The sequence below is a fragment of the Eucyclogobius newberryi genome, unplaced genomic scaffold, assembly GCF_026437365.1.
Source record: "Eucyclogobius newberryi isolate DKJ021-1_F unplaced genomic scaffold, fEucNew1.0.hap1 SCAF_4, whole genome shotgun sequence".
NCBI lineage: Eukaryota > Metazoa > Chordata > Actinopteri > Gobiiformes > Gobiidae > Eucyclogobius > Eucyclogobius newberryi.
Genome location: NW_027316056.1, coordinates 10,784,283 through 10,798,652, shown reverse-complemented (window position 1 = coordinate 10,798,652; position 14,370 = coordinate 10,784,283). Strand labels below are relative to the sequence as shown.

At 39.1% G+C, this 14,370-nt stretch overlaps 1 protein-coding gene and 3 non-coding genes across 4 annotated transcripts in view; all 4 read left to right on the top strand.

Annotated features, from left to right (window-relative positions):
* The window catches only part of LOC140377153 (E3 ubiquitin-protein ligase DTX4-like), a 55,697-nt gene extending 44,575 nt beyond the window's left edge, over nt 1-11,122 (top strand). Inside the window, exons 6-13 of the mRNA XM_072462469.1 lie at nt 1,368-1,529; nt 2,690-2,751; nt 3,552-3,718; nt 5,256-5,409; nt 6,553-6,642; nt 7,266-7,364; nt 9,877-10,564; nt 10,928-11,122. Of these exons, the coding sequence (XP_072318570.1) occupies nt 1,368-1,529; nt 2,690-2,751; nt 3,552-3,718; nt 5,256-5,409; nt 6,553-6,642; nt 7,266-7,364; nt 9,877-10,008 (866 nt within the window). The 3' untranslated portion in view covers nt 10,009-10,564; nt 10,928-11,122. The remainder of the gene's footprint in view (nt 1-1,367; nt 1,530-2,689; nt 2,752-3,551; nt 3,719-5,255; nt 5,410-6,552; nt 6,643-7,265; nt 7,365-9,876; nt 10,565-10,927) is intronic.
* Nucleotides 2,291-2,377, top strand: trnay-gua (transfer RNA tyrosine (anticodon GUA)). The gene is given in 2 exon segments: nt 2,291-2,327; nt 2,342-2,377. It is a non-coding gene; the product is annotated as a tRNA-Tyr (tRNA).
* trnay-gua (transfer RNA tyrosine (anticodon GUA)) lies at nt 4,105-4,206 on the top strand. The gene is made up of 2 exons: nt 4,105-4,141; nt 4,171-4,206. It is a non-coding gene; the product is annotated as a tRNA-Tyr (tRNA).
* trnay-gua (transfer RNA tyrosine (anticodon GUA)) lies at nt 4,686-4,787 on the top strand. The gene is made up of 2 exons: nt 4,686-4,722; nt 4,752-4,787. It is a non-coding gene; the product is annotated as a tRNA-Tyr (tRNA).
* Nucleotides 11,123-14,370: the final 3,248 nt, after the last annotated feature.

Sequence of the window (14,370 nt, the reverse complement as noted above, 5' to 3'; positions counted from 1 at the left end):
AAGTACGTAATTTTAGTTCAGTCTCTTCTTCAAAAAAATACATCTAAAGTATGTTTTCATCTGCCTTTTTTGTCACATTTACTTCATTTTTGTCATTCAGAGAGTTCAATTTCATAAAGCTGGTCACAAAATCGAGGAATAGTTGAGAAGTAGTCGATTTTCTCACAATAATCGCGCAAAATAATGTATATTGTGGATCGTTGGTTCAAATCCGGCTGGAAGGAGGACTTTTTGATTGATTGACTGTATTTTGAACATAACAGAACACATAATAAAACACAACATGAAACAACTATTCAAAATAATGAAGTAAGACAAGGCTCTGAATGCCCCCACTATTCCATTACACAGGGCACTATTTAGAGCTCACGCCATTTTTAGTGCTGTCCGAATGTCCAGCAGGTGAAAAACGAGTGCACCCTCAATGCAACTTAAAAAGTATTACAAGGCCAGTCAATAGTGACCACAATGCATTGCAACAGGTTTTAACTGGACACAACATAACACTCTTAAATAAACCGTTGCTAGCGTTAGCCGCTTACCTTAGCTTGAGATCACATCACAGACAAACGTTGAACAATACAGTTCGTTTGTGGTTTAATGTGAGATCCAAAGTATGGTGATTATTAGTTCATAAATATGTGCGCGTCAGGCAGATTTGACCAATATTTATGATTGTTGTTTTTTTTCCAGCGTTTTGCTAAATAGCACAGGACTAAGTAGTGAATGAGGGGTCAGGGACAAGGGCGGACAACTTATATAATCCTAGCAGGCAAAGGATCTGACCTGGTGATGACATTTTTTAATCTCAAATGTCTTCTTTTGGGGTAATTCAACACTGTTTGCATTTTCAACATGGCAGTGATCACTTTTTACACGTTTGTTTTAAATATGAGGATTGGTGCAGCTACTGTTAGTGTAAATGTATCGTAACATCTTTCTTACTGTAGCAGAAAAAGCACCCAAAGCTCATGTTCATCCTCATTAGTTTTTAGTTCATTTTTTTGTTTCGTAAAGTCTTAAACACAATCATGTTCACTGTATTTGAGTGAAATGTCTCATCTATGCACTCAAGTCAATATTTACTCATAAAAAGTAAAATTTGAATGTGTGGTGGCTGTTTACATCACAAAAATACTTTCACATTCAGAAAGTTTATATTTCACAAAGCTGGTCACATACCATTGGATCAATAATATATTAAAATGAGCGAGAATTAAGGATTTCACTTCTGTTTTGTTACATGTCAATCATCATTATATGGTGATGTTTCTTCTCTTCTCTTTACGCTAAAATTCGATGACATCCCTAAGTGTTTTTCTGCTGCGTCCTCGTGTCTTGGTAAACATTTGCTGGTGTTGTGGCAGGGATCACTGGGATCCTCATGAGCGCCGCTGCTCTGCCCGTGTGTCTGACTCGCCCGCCCAAACTGGTGCTGCACCCGCCGCCCGTCTCCAAGAGCGACATCAAACCTGTGCCCGGCTTTGGGCACTGCTGCCGCAAAACCACCAAGAAACAGACACGCAAAGGTACAACTAACCACAAATACATGCACACAAATACGTGCACTCTCTGTCTGTCTCTCTGTCTGTCTCTCTCTCTGTCTGTCTCTCTGTCTGTCTCTCTGTCTGTCTCTCTGTCTGTCTGTCTCTCTGTCTGTCTGTCTCTCTGTCTGTCTGTCTCTCTGTCTGTCTCTCTGTCTCTCTCTCTGTCTGTCTCTCTCTCTGTGTCTGTCTCTCTGTCTGTCTCTCTGTCTGTCTGTCTCTCTGTCTGTCTGTCTCTCTGTCTGTCTGTCTCTCTGTCTGTCTCTCTGTCTCTCTCTCTGTCTGTCTCTCTCTCTGTGTCTGTCTCTCTCTCTGTCTCTCTGTCTGTCTCTCTGTCTGTCTCTCTGTCTGTCTCTGTCTCTCTCTCTCTGTGTCTGTCTCTCTCTCTGTGTCTGTCTCTCTCTCTGTGTCTGTCTCTCTGTCTCTCTCTCTGTCTCTCTGTCTCTCTGTCTGTCTCTCTCTCTGTCTCTCTGTCTGTCTCTCTGTCTGTCTCTCTGTCTGTCTCTCTCTCTGTCTCTCTGTCTGTCTCTCTCTCTGTCTCTCTCTCTGTCTCTCTGTCTGTCTCTCTCTGTCTCTCTGTCTGTCTCTCTCTCTGTCTCTCTGTCTGTCTCTCTGTCTGTCTCTCTGTCTGTCTGTCTCTCTCTGTCTCTCTGGAGCTAAGTGCTTTGAATTAAATAGGTCTGTGCTGTGCTGTCCTCTGACTTCCTGTTTTTACTAGTCTTCAAACAAAAACTCAGTGAGCATCACCTTCGATAGCTCAGTTGGTAGAGCGGAGGACTGTAGAGGACGCAGCTGGAATCCTTAGGTCGCTGGTTCAAATCTGGCTCGAAGGAAGATTGTTTTTTAGTTGACTTTTTAGAATTTTGGCCATACAAACATGTCATTTCTCATGTTTACAGCGTTTTACCACATGTATGCAGAAACAGAGCATTTATAAACATGTAATTAAACTGTAACTGAACATTTATTTACAGCACTATGACTCTCAAGTGTTTTTGCATCGATTTACACGTGTTAATTGCATAATCATTTCATCCAACACCAGACAATAGATGAAACATTTAAACCGTTCTACCAAGATGACACAATGAATACATTTTAACCTATTTTACCCAAAATGTTGACTTTAAATGTGTTTTTTCCAGGTAAAACTCCAGAGGAAGTGGTGAAGAAATATCTACAAAAAGTAAAGAGTCCACCTGAAGAGGTCTGTGGAACTTTAAAAAGCACTTCAATTGCAATTGTTTAAACATTTTATTATCGCTGTTTTTTAAACCGTGTCAATTTGTAAATAATGTGCTTAATACATTAAATTAAAGCTTTTCAATGAATATATTGCAATTCTATTAAAGTACCAAAAAGTGATATCACATTATTAACCACAATATTAAAATGTCAAACTCAATCAGCAAAGCACTTGTCTGTCAAATATCATCTATGACAAAATAAAGGCATGCATACAATAAGGGGATAGAATACAAATATAAAACTCTTTGTCTCCATATTCAAATTGAATACAACATAATGTATGTTCAACAGTTGTTTTAAACTTCAAGACTGTTCTTAATAAAACTAGTTTCAAAACTATTTTGAGCAAGTATCAAACTGCACTCACAACACTACAACTGCACAGGAGCTTATGCAAAAACAAGTATCTACAGAGTACAAGGAAACTGTATTTATGTGAAAAGAAGCAGATTAAACTCACTAAATCTTTAGCTAATTCCTTCCACATCTTCTCTTTTTCAATGTTGTTCCAAACAAAAAGGTGTTCCGCATAAAACTGCCTTCTGCCCTAAGTATAATACCACAACGTTAAATAAAGAAAGTGCAGTTGTTTTGGATTGAAAACCTAACCTGAAAAAGAGCCATTTAAATGATCATTGGAGTCGATTTCTTTGTATCTAAATCGAGTTTGTAATGTTACTGCCGTGACAACGCTTCTATGTATTGTACTGTATCTGGGTCATCATTATGTGGCTCCTAAAACTGAGCGTGTGTTCTCAGGACTGTACTATCTGCATGGAGCCTCTGGGGGGGCCATCGGGCTACAAAGGCCCAGGCGTGGGGCCCGTGTCCAGGGCGGAGTCGGTGGGACGTCTGGCTCAGTGCGGACACCAGTATCATTTTCAGTGTCTGGTGGCAATGTACAACAACGGCAACAAGGACGGCAGGTACGAGCACACGGGAGAATGCAACAGTGACAGTGACGCAGTTTAATGAAAGATTCAGTGTTAAAATGTATTTTTGATGCATCTGAAATACTCTGGTAATAGTTGTATTTTGATCATTGTAGAAAAATGTTCGGTTCCACAATGGAACACTCCTGGATGAATCAGGGATTACGCCAAACTATTTTGAAAATTGCAATTTCTATTTAGACTATTCATAATCTAAAACACATTTGAAGACATTTTATCACAAAGGCATCAAATCTAAATGTCAAAAAGACAAAACTCTTATTTTATTCAATAATACACTTCATTTTTAAATATCCTACTCAGTGCTGCCCTCTGGCTTCCTGCTTTGAGTACTGTTCTAACAAAACAAGTGAGCATCCCCTTCGATAGCTCAGTTGGTAGAGCGGAGGACTGTAGAATGGAGGACTGTAGAGGGCACAGCTGGAATCCTTAGGTCGCTGGTTCAAATCTGGCTCGAAGGAGGAATTTCTTTTGAGTTCTAGGTCATGGAACAAACACATAAGAATAATTTAGTACTATTAAAGTGCAAATGACATGTTCTCATGTTTTTTACAATGATGACTTAGTTTGTTGGAATAGAATCTGTGGTAAACACTGATCATAGTTTTACTTCAGTCAAGTGGCAGTTTGAGAAGAAAATTTGAAAAGATAAAAGTTGACAATGACAGGAAGCAGAAGTGAGTTCTGAAGCAGAATCCCTCTGTGATGTCATCAATAAGTGACGTTCACTCAACATTCAGGGTCAATTTATAGACAGCTGACAATTTTGTTTTTTTAATTTGAAAATTTAAAATAATATTGACATGAAATCATCTGAAATCAGAATATTTAGGGAACAGACTGAGTTGTTCTCTGTGCATCTAAATGTATCGTGTCTGAGCTCAGTGCGTTTTTCTGGCTTCTGCTTTGATTAGTGTTCTAACAAAACTAGTGAGCATCCCCTTCGATAGCTCAGTTGGTAGAGCGGAGGACTGTAGAATGGAGGACTGTAGAGGGCACAGCTGGAATCCTTAGGTCGCTGGTTCAAATCCGGCTCGAAGGAGGAATTTTTTGGAATTCTAGGTCATGGAACAAACACATAAGAACAATTTACTACTGTTAAAGTGCATATGACATGTTCTCATGTTGCCGACCCCTTGGTTTTGCTATAATCATATGCACAGACCCTAATACAAAATGCAGTGTACTTTTTAAAACATCACAGACTTTGCAATAACGTACATGCATCACAAGCAGAATGATTTGAAAGGTAAAAATATATTAATATTACAACATCATAATTACTGTAACAATGTTTTCCCTCAAACTGCTGGTAACACACTACATGCAAACTGTTTGATTCAAAGACAAATGTATTAGTATGTTTGTCTTCATTTAGAACGCCTTAGCCAAGGTTGAGTACTATTTTAGACCTGGTTTACTTCTGTTTTAGAATGCCACATATTTTCTTTTTAGAACCCTTGACCTGAGACTCAGACATAGACTTACAGTATGTTTCATCTTGTCGCAGCCTGCAGTGTCCCACCTGTAAAACCATCTACGGCGTGAAGACGGGGAACCAGCCGGCGGGGAAGATGGAGTACCACGTGATCCCGCACTCTCTGCCCGGGCACCCCGACTGCAAAACCATACGCATCATCTATAACATACCACCGGGCATTCAGGTGCACATCGCCCCCCATGCTTCTGTCACAACCATGAGAATACATTAGAATTACAATATAAATCATAATACCAAACATAGAGGAACGATTACACACATAAAACCTCATTTAAAGGACATATTTGGTACTAAATTCACTTTTATACATATTCTAATATTGTTCCTTCATCAAAAACATACCTGGAGTTGCATTTAGCTTTTTTTAAGTCCATAAATCATCGTCAGACTGTGAATTTCTCCCGTCTAATCGCGATCACGAAATGCACTGGAAATCACGGATCTGTGGTCGTCTTAAACTGTGTGTAATTCCCGCCGCAGCCTGTAGATGGTGCCAAAACCCAGTTGATCCCGGGGGAAACGGTCCAAATACACCAATTTATTGTGTTAGTTCTATAACATGAGTTGACAAACTAAAGGTAACCAAGAGCACGTTTAAAGGCTGATAACAATACAAATAATGCATAATATTTGTCCTTTAAACTAGTAAAATGCAGATAAGATAAGTTGTTTTTAGCCGAGCCTTGAACACTGCCAGAGTTAAGTTGTTAACCACATTATTGATCTAAAACAGCTTAAATATAGAAACATGTACATCGACTTCCTTTTCAAAATGGCAGAAGTTGAAACTGATTTGAAACTTGTTACTGTTTGAATGAGAGACTTCATTCATAGTGAACAAATCGTTTATTAAGGATAAATCAGTCTTAGTAATAACTTAACTAATACTTTAACCCTAATTCCTAACCCTAACCTTAATCAAGTTATTTCTAAGCCTGAATCGTGCGCAATAAACTGGTCATATTTCATATATTAAAGCAAATTAAGACGTAGTTATTACAAAGTGGTACCAAATCTTTGTTACTTTAGCTCCACATTGTAAACTTTTTTTTTAAAACTGCAGATTCACCTGTGCTAAATTACAATACATTTGGTTTGTACAGTTAATGTTCATTTTGTTCCTTCTCTGTTACTATTACCTTAGTCTTCATAAAACTAAAAATGACAAGATGATCATTTCAGCAGGATATTGTTGACGCTATTATGCTCTAAACGCCTATTTTTTAACACTCTACACCACTTATTGCTGTGACAAACCCCTGAAATAGATGTAAATAAATGGTTGATGGTTGTTCTCCTCCTTCAGGGACCAGAGCATCCGAACGCGGGGAAGCCGTACACTGCCAGAGGCTTCCCCCGACACTGCTACCTCCCGGACAGCGAGAAAGGACGCAAGGTAATGATGAAGTGGTGAATTATTGGATCCAGTGCTATTGGAGTTTTGACTGGAAAATATAGACAAAATTAATGTATCAGTCGTTTTAGGGGAGTTTTATCAGACGATATTGTGTCAATCCAACAGAAATGTGGCAAAACACTTCTTTGAATGGAAAAAATGCTGATATAACTTAAATAACAAACATTTTACAGACACAGACCTAAATTATTGTTCCTTATCAAGCTTTGGTGGTTTGAAATGCAAAATGTTTATCAACAAAACAAAATAAAACAGTGCAGAAATATCACCTTTTACCCATATTAGAACGTTTTTCACTGCGTACTCTTTTTGTCGCATTTTTCTCTATAAATGATACACTTCATATTCAAACTGAACATAGTTTCAAAAGAACATTCACAATATCATCTAAATTTGTATGTATCGCCCTCCTCTGATTGGAATGATAAGTTTGAAACAGAACATTTTACATTTTGAATCATTAACAGGGCTCAATCTAGAGCCAGGGCTAGCTAAAGGAAGCTTAAGTTGGCCAAAAAACAAACAAAAAACACTGATTAATACTCCAATTTTAGGCTGCGTTTATCCCGTTTAATGCCGTCCATGTTTTCCTTTTGCTCCAGGTGCTCAGACTGCTGCTGGTGGCGTGGGACCGGAGGCTGATCTTCTCCGTGGGCACCTCGAGCACCACAGGAGAGTCCGACACGGTCATCTGGAACGAGGTACAGCCCACACTCAACCTGTTCATGAGCAATACTGACTTAACCATGTGCAATACCGTCATATTCATGTGCAATACTGACTTAACCATGTGCAATACCGTCATATTCATGTGCAATACTGACTTAACCATGTGCAATACCCTCATATTCATGTGCAATACTGACTTAACCATGTGCAATACCCTCATATTCATGTGCAATTACTGTCATACTCACACGCAATTAATGTCATTCATGTGCATACAACTGATGTAAATAAGAGTGTTTACTTTACCATTATTATTATTAGGCCCGAGCGCCACAAGCTGGCGAGAGGCCTATTAATCTCGTAAGGCCGTGCGAAGCACGGCTGCGAAAGTGCGCACGTAGTGCGCACGAAATCGAGCGCGAAGCGCTCGCCCACTTCCAAACACTCACTAACGCACTCCTTCACTCATGCACGCCCCGTGCATACTAATTAGTTGTAGGAAAATGGAACATTACCGTTGTAAACGGGCGAAGCCCGTGCAAAAGTTCGCACTAAACGAGCACTTTACATTGGGATGACGACCGCTTCGCGGTCGTCATCCCCATATAAAGCACTCATTTGCGCTAAGTAGCTCACGAATACGTTCCCCATCTCTTGCATGTTCCGTGCATATAAGCATGTAATGCAAAAATTGAACATTATTACTGTATAGAGGGCCAAAAACACAAAGTGGGCGGAGCCCACTCAAAATTATCGAAAGTACCCGTCAGTGACCAGGGACCCACACCATGAGGTAGGAAAGCGCGAGCGCTTTCCGAAAATGTATAGTTTATGATATTTGAAAAATGGGAAACATTGTTTTCGCATCGGAATATTATTCTTTCTTTCTTTCTTTCTTTCTTTCTTCTTCTCAAACCCCCCTATTTTTCACCCAGTGAACATTGACGAAAAGTCACAAAAATTTGCACACCTCTAAAAATCGTGCCTCTCTACATTCTGGCTATTTCCCTTTTCTAAAATAAAAAAAATTGGCGCGTCAGCGCCACCAAATGTACCAAAAATGCATTGAGAGATGGGAAATGACCCAAAAAAAATCTGATCGTAGAATCATGAAATTTGGCGCAGAGGTAGATGGTGACAAGAGAAGTAAAAAATATTATTACGGCAATGCCGTCCGCCCAACCAAATGTCGGCCATATTGCTTCAAAAATGGCTAAACATGACTTCGGAGTTTTTCCAAACGTCGTACTTTTACGAACTCCTCCCAGGGCGTTGGCCCTAAAAAGCTGAAATTTGGTGAAAATGCTACTGAGGAGTGGGACATCAAAAGTTATCCAAATTACATTGATACCTCTCACGGTCTCTGAGCGGCGAAGCCGCAAACTGTAGCTAGAATTTCAGAAATCTCCCATATTTAAAATTTCTGCCGTTTGCGCAGATAAAGTCCGAATTGCGTCAAATTAGAATCAGTTGTTAAACTCTTTGCCCTAAACCTACTTGAAGTGAAATAAATTCATTTGGCGCCACAGCGCCCCCTACAGATTTTATATGGAGGTTAAATGTTTAGTTTTGCGAAATTATATGAAATTTGACACACAACTCAATTTTAGCATCCCCATCAAAAAAGTCAATGACTCATGTCATAATTGTTATGGCGTTGCCGTAACGATGACCGAAACCTTTCATGTTTACACTTTAGACTTTCACAAACTCCTCCCAGGGCGTCAGCCCTATTAACCTGAAATTTGGTGAGACTCATCTTCAAGACCATCAAAAGTTATCCACATTTTCATTCAAAGAGTCACGGTGTCTGTGCGGCAAAGCCGCACATTTTGCCAAGAATTCAAAATAAAATAGCTTTTTGATGGTAAAACAAAGGGGAGAAGATGTGACAGCGTCACAGATTCAGCAGTAGGCGTAATAAAAGGACAATTGGGGCTCCTCTTGCGGCGTGGCGGCGGCGTGGCGGCGTGGCGGCGGCGGCGTGGCGAGGGCCGATCATTGCCGCTTGCGGCTATATTTATTATTAGTATTATTTGTCATATGCCAGCTATTTTTATTATTATTTTATCTTTATTTTTATTTTCTTCCCTCAATTCCCTATCAAGATATGAAAGGAGTTTTGTTAATAAGAGTTTTTTGTTTTGTTCATAAGAGTTCTTCTATTAAGAGTGTTTTTTTAAACTTCCTATAAGTTATCTGTCCTTTTCCTTTGTATCTACTGCGTTGCAACACTAAAATTTCCCCATGTGTGGACAATATAGGATTATCTTATCTTATCTTAACCAACGTTTCCAATTCTCACCAACAGCTCCCCAGAAATATGTGAAGTAACTTGACTGTGTGTCCAATGGTCGTAATTGTATTTTGTTCATCGTCATCTGGACAATTCAGACTCTAAAACGTGAAGCGATATCTCAGAACGTCTGCGGAGGTCGTGCAGGTTTTACACACGGAGGCTTTTGTGACTGACTGACCGTAAAACCCTTCAGATTAACCCTTCAGATCGTGCTTAACGTCGCCGCTTCCCGTCTTCTTTTCCAGGTCCATCATAAGACAGAGTTTGGCTCCAACTTGACGGGCCACGGTTTCCCTGACGCTGGGCATTTGGACAACGTTTTGGAGGAGCTCAGAGCGCAGGGCATCACAGAGGACGACGGACTGACAGAAAAGTGAACAAAACCAGCAACAAAATCAAGGAATCTCAAAGACAGAAGAAGATTGGGACTCGAGAGGCCGAAGAGGAGCTCGATTTGGACCAGCACTTAATGAACTTCAGTGTGGGATATAGAAGACGTGGGGTTTAGTTTGGCAGGGTTCACACCACTTCAACGATCGCACAGGGCAGTGGTTCTCAAATGTGCTACGAGTATCTGCTCAGAAGCATCTGGGGGATCCAAAGTCTATGCATCAGCCAAATTGGGAGTAAATTGTGTCCGAATCACTACTGAATAATGATAAAACTGAGACTAAAACAGGCAAAATCCAGAGTATATGTCTAAATCAAGGCTACTGGACTATACCTGGAAAACGACTAAATCAAGCTTAAACCAGGTCTATAGCTGGACTAAAACACTTTCAGAAACAAAATTAAACCTAGATTAAACCGAGGCTAAACCTGAATCTACAGCCAGATTTAACCAGGTCAGAAACAAGATCAAATCTGGATTAAAAAAAGGCTAAACCTAGACTAAACCTTCACTTTACTGCAGCTAAATCAGGATGAAACCAGGTCCAAACCAGGTCTAAACCAGGTCCAAACCAGGTCTAAACCAGGTCTAAACCAGGTCCAAACCAGATCTAAACCAGGACTAAACCAGGTCCAAACCAGATCTAAACCAGGTCTAAACCAGGTCCAAACCAGGTCTAAACCAGGTCTAAACCAGGTCCAAACCAGATCTAAACCAGGACTAAACCAGGTCCAAACCAGATCTAAACCAGGTCTAAACCAGGTCCAAACCAGGTCTAAACCAGGTCTAAACCAGGTCTAAACCAGGTCTAAACCAGGACTAAACCAGGTCTAAACCAGGTCCAAACCAGGTCTAAACCAGGTCTAAACCAGGTCTAAACCAGGTCCAAACCAGGTCCAAACCAGGTCTAAACCAGGCCTAGGCGCTGGTCTACGCCTCACAACTAGACCTACATTTGTCAATAGAACCTGCACCTCAGCTTGAGAACCATTGCCCTAAAAGTCTGTCAAATGTATGACATTTTATCAGCTGAAACAAGAGGCGAGTTTGAGGCGACATTACGGTAAACAAGCAGCGCACTCTTTTGCCTATTTACCCTACTTTTCGGACCGACAAAGCTACAACGCTTCTGAATAAAGGCAAATACACGGGCCGCACCTGTCAATAAACGGCAGGTGCTGTAAATAACGTGAGATATTTACACACACGCTGCACGGTAGTGATGCGTCTGTTGAACTGGGCGTGGCACCTTCGCTCTGGGACTAATCAGACTCGTTTCTCTGTGAATATGAGTCTGATCGTAATAAAACACACAGCGTTTTGAAGCTTCAAATATAGAAAACATGACGTGTTCTTCTACAGTGTGTCAAACGCTTGCTCTGCCTGTTAGAGCGCCCCCCGGTGGCCGCTAGCCCGTCAAATCTCTAAATTGGACGCACCATTGTAATGAAGAAGAAGCGGCTTAAAGTCCGAAAAGTACGGTAGATACTAATTGTCCACAGAAGAGGATGAATTGTACTAATATTTAGGACAAGATAAATTTGCTTTACTGCGAGTTAGAGATACTAAAAAGATGGTTTTAAGGTTACCGTGGCACATAGAATAAGAAAAGACAAAGAAATGGCAGTTTTGAGGGAATAAGAGTGTTTTTGAAGATGGTTTACATGAAGAAAGTAGCAGAAAGACAGACAGACGGCGTATGAACGTAGCGTACAATAGGCGTAGAGTGAATCAGAATTGTTTGTTACTTTTAGGTGGAAGAGTGTCATTTGTTTACCGTTTTTCTGGACGTTCTGGCGTAGCGCTCCTGCTGCTCCATCTGGTGGTGGTTTACAGAACTGCACCTCGTGTCGCTGACGAAAAATATCACATTTTCCTCCAGTTTTGGCCAGAGTTTGACATTAACACGAGCACATTGGCAAAAAATAGATGTTTTTTTTGCAATTTATGACTCTCAGATGTAGACAAATCTAAATAAATATATGTATTTTGATCACACGCAAACATATTTTTAAAGATGGAGCAGTAATTACAATTTGCTTCAGCTATAAGTTTAAAAACTGTCTGATGTTATTGTCAAATCCTGGTCATATTATATACTACAACATGTCATTTGATACCTCTTACTGTTTTGAGTGTATTCTGATTTATTTGAGTATATTTATGAGTACAATTTATCATAAATTTGCTATTTTTTATTGACAAAAGACCAAACAGAAAGTCTTACATTTGAGCCACTGTGGTAAAGGTTACACTATAAAGGTACCAGTATTTACTTATCATGTATTTTAAAGTTTTATCTTTTCCTTATTTTAGAATTTACGATAATATTTGTTGATTTTTTTTGGTTAACGTTTAGACAGCCACATGTGACATGGAGGTTACGTTGAAACTAAGGTACTGAAATACACTTTAGTGAACCTGCAAAGTTAAAGTTTCTACTTTCAGGCCAAAACAGACAGACTATGAACCATAAACCAGGACAACAAATCTACAATGTGACAAATTCCAGCCATTCTGAACTGTCCTCGCACAGTTTTAATGTTTTACAATGAGAACATAAGCCACACGTCACGTTTTCTTTCATATTTCAGATCGGTGAATGGGTTATTGGTACTTGGAGGTGTGATTAAACGTACATTTTGTCTCGGCACTGCCCAGTTCCTTGAGTTAAGCTACATTTAACTCACAATGGTACAAATCTTATGGTAAAGAAAGAAAATGTGTACTATGTATACAGTATACAGTCCAGAGTGGGACTATTGTGTACTCCAAAATGATGGTGATACTTGTATGATTTTAACATGAATTAGAATTACACATTTCTTTGAATAGTATTTTCTTGACACTATAGATTTAATGAAGTTTTTACAAAATGTATACATGTTTTTTTTTTTTTTTATGCTGTTTTATTCGTCTGTTGATGGTTTACAACGACTATTGTTCAATATGTTTCTTGTATACAGTCATTTAAGCTGATTTGTCTTCTTTTCTTTGGAAAAGGATTTCATGCTGGTAGACTTTTTTGAGTGTAGATTTTGGAGAATGTGTTCACTAAAGTCTCTCCGCCTTTGTGACTTTAGCGAGATAATGATGTAAAAGCAGATCGAGAACATTAAAATGTGTTAAATTTGAATTCTTAATTTGAGCGTGCGATAGCAATTGCTTTACAAATTATTACAAAGATCCAAATTTTGATTTCCGTGTTGTTTCACCAGTGATAATGCCCTTTTCACATTGAGTAATTAGCCTTTTATTTTTCTGGTGCCATTGTCTTTTTATATCCCAGAGAGAAGACGGCTGGACAAGAACGCTCCAATACATGCAAAAAAAGAAAAAGTAAAAAAGAAATAATTAAATGTGTAAATACTGCTACATTTGCTGGAGTGTGAATGATTAATACATGGAAAAATAAAGAATGAATGAATGAAATTGAATTGGACTGTGTTTCTTCAGAAAGTATACATTGGATTTATTTTTTTACTACACGTTCTTATGTAGAATAACAGCGTACAGTGGAATATCTACAATAATACATGAGTTTCAGATGGAAAATGATGACCATAGATATAGACATTCACAACTAAATATCACATCTTTTGAATCGTGAAAAGCCCTAAAAATGTTAATAATGGGAAGCTTAAACTTGTAGATGTACGTCATTTTTCCACTTCTATAAATTATGCTAAACGCTTTAGACCTTTGCATCTACACTTGCTTTGATTTGTTTTGTTTCGACCAAGTAACGTCGCTAAAACAGGTCAGTCTACTATAATTTCACACGGCTAACATCATTATATTCAAGATTTTTCTAAAAACCTACAACATTTAGATTTTTGTGAAGTGTATAATTGTCTGGTTGGACATGAGCATATATGGACAAGGACCAACACATCCACAACACAATGTTTAAACTGCTTAATAAATAATCTGGTCATGCACATCATTGTCTCTGCACTGTGGATGAAACGTCCTGTACTGACGATGGGAGTCCACGCGGGGGCGCCAGAGGGCCAGCTACCGGCTGTAGAAACGTCTTTGGTTGAAGATTGGTTGAAGAAGAAGTTTGAAAGTTTATCCAGTTTGCTCCACGTAAATGATATATATATATATATTAAATCAATGTATTGTGCGTATGTATGTGTGTTTCTATGTATGTTTGACTGTTTGCAGCGCTCGAGCACATCACGTAAAAAAGAGGTTTGTATCGGAAGAAACCGTTTATTTCAAATCCAGCTGTACCAACCCACTTTTGTGATTTACATGACAATAAAAAGAAAAACGATCTCGGCACAAATAACGGACTTTTCTATGATTTTGACCTGAATAAACAACAAGTTCCACATCC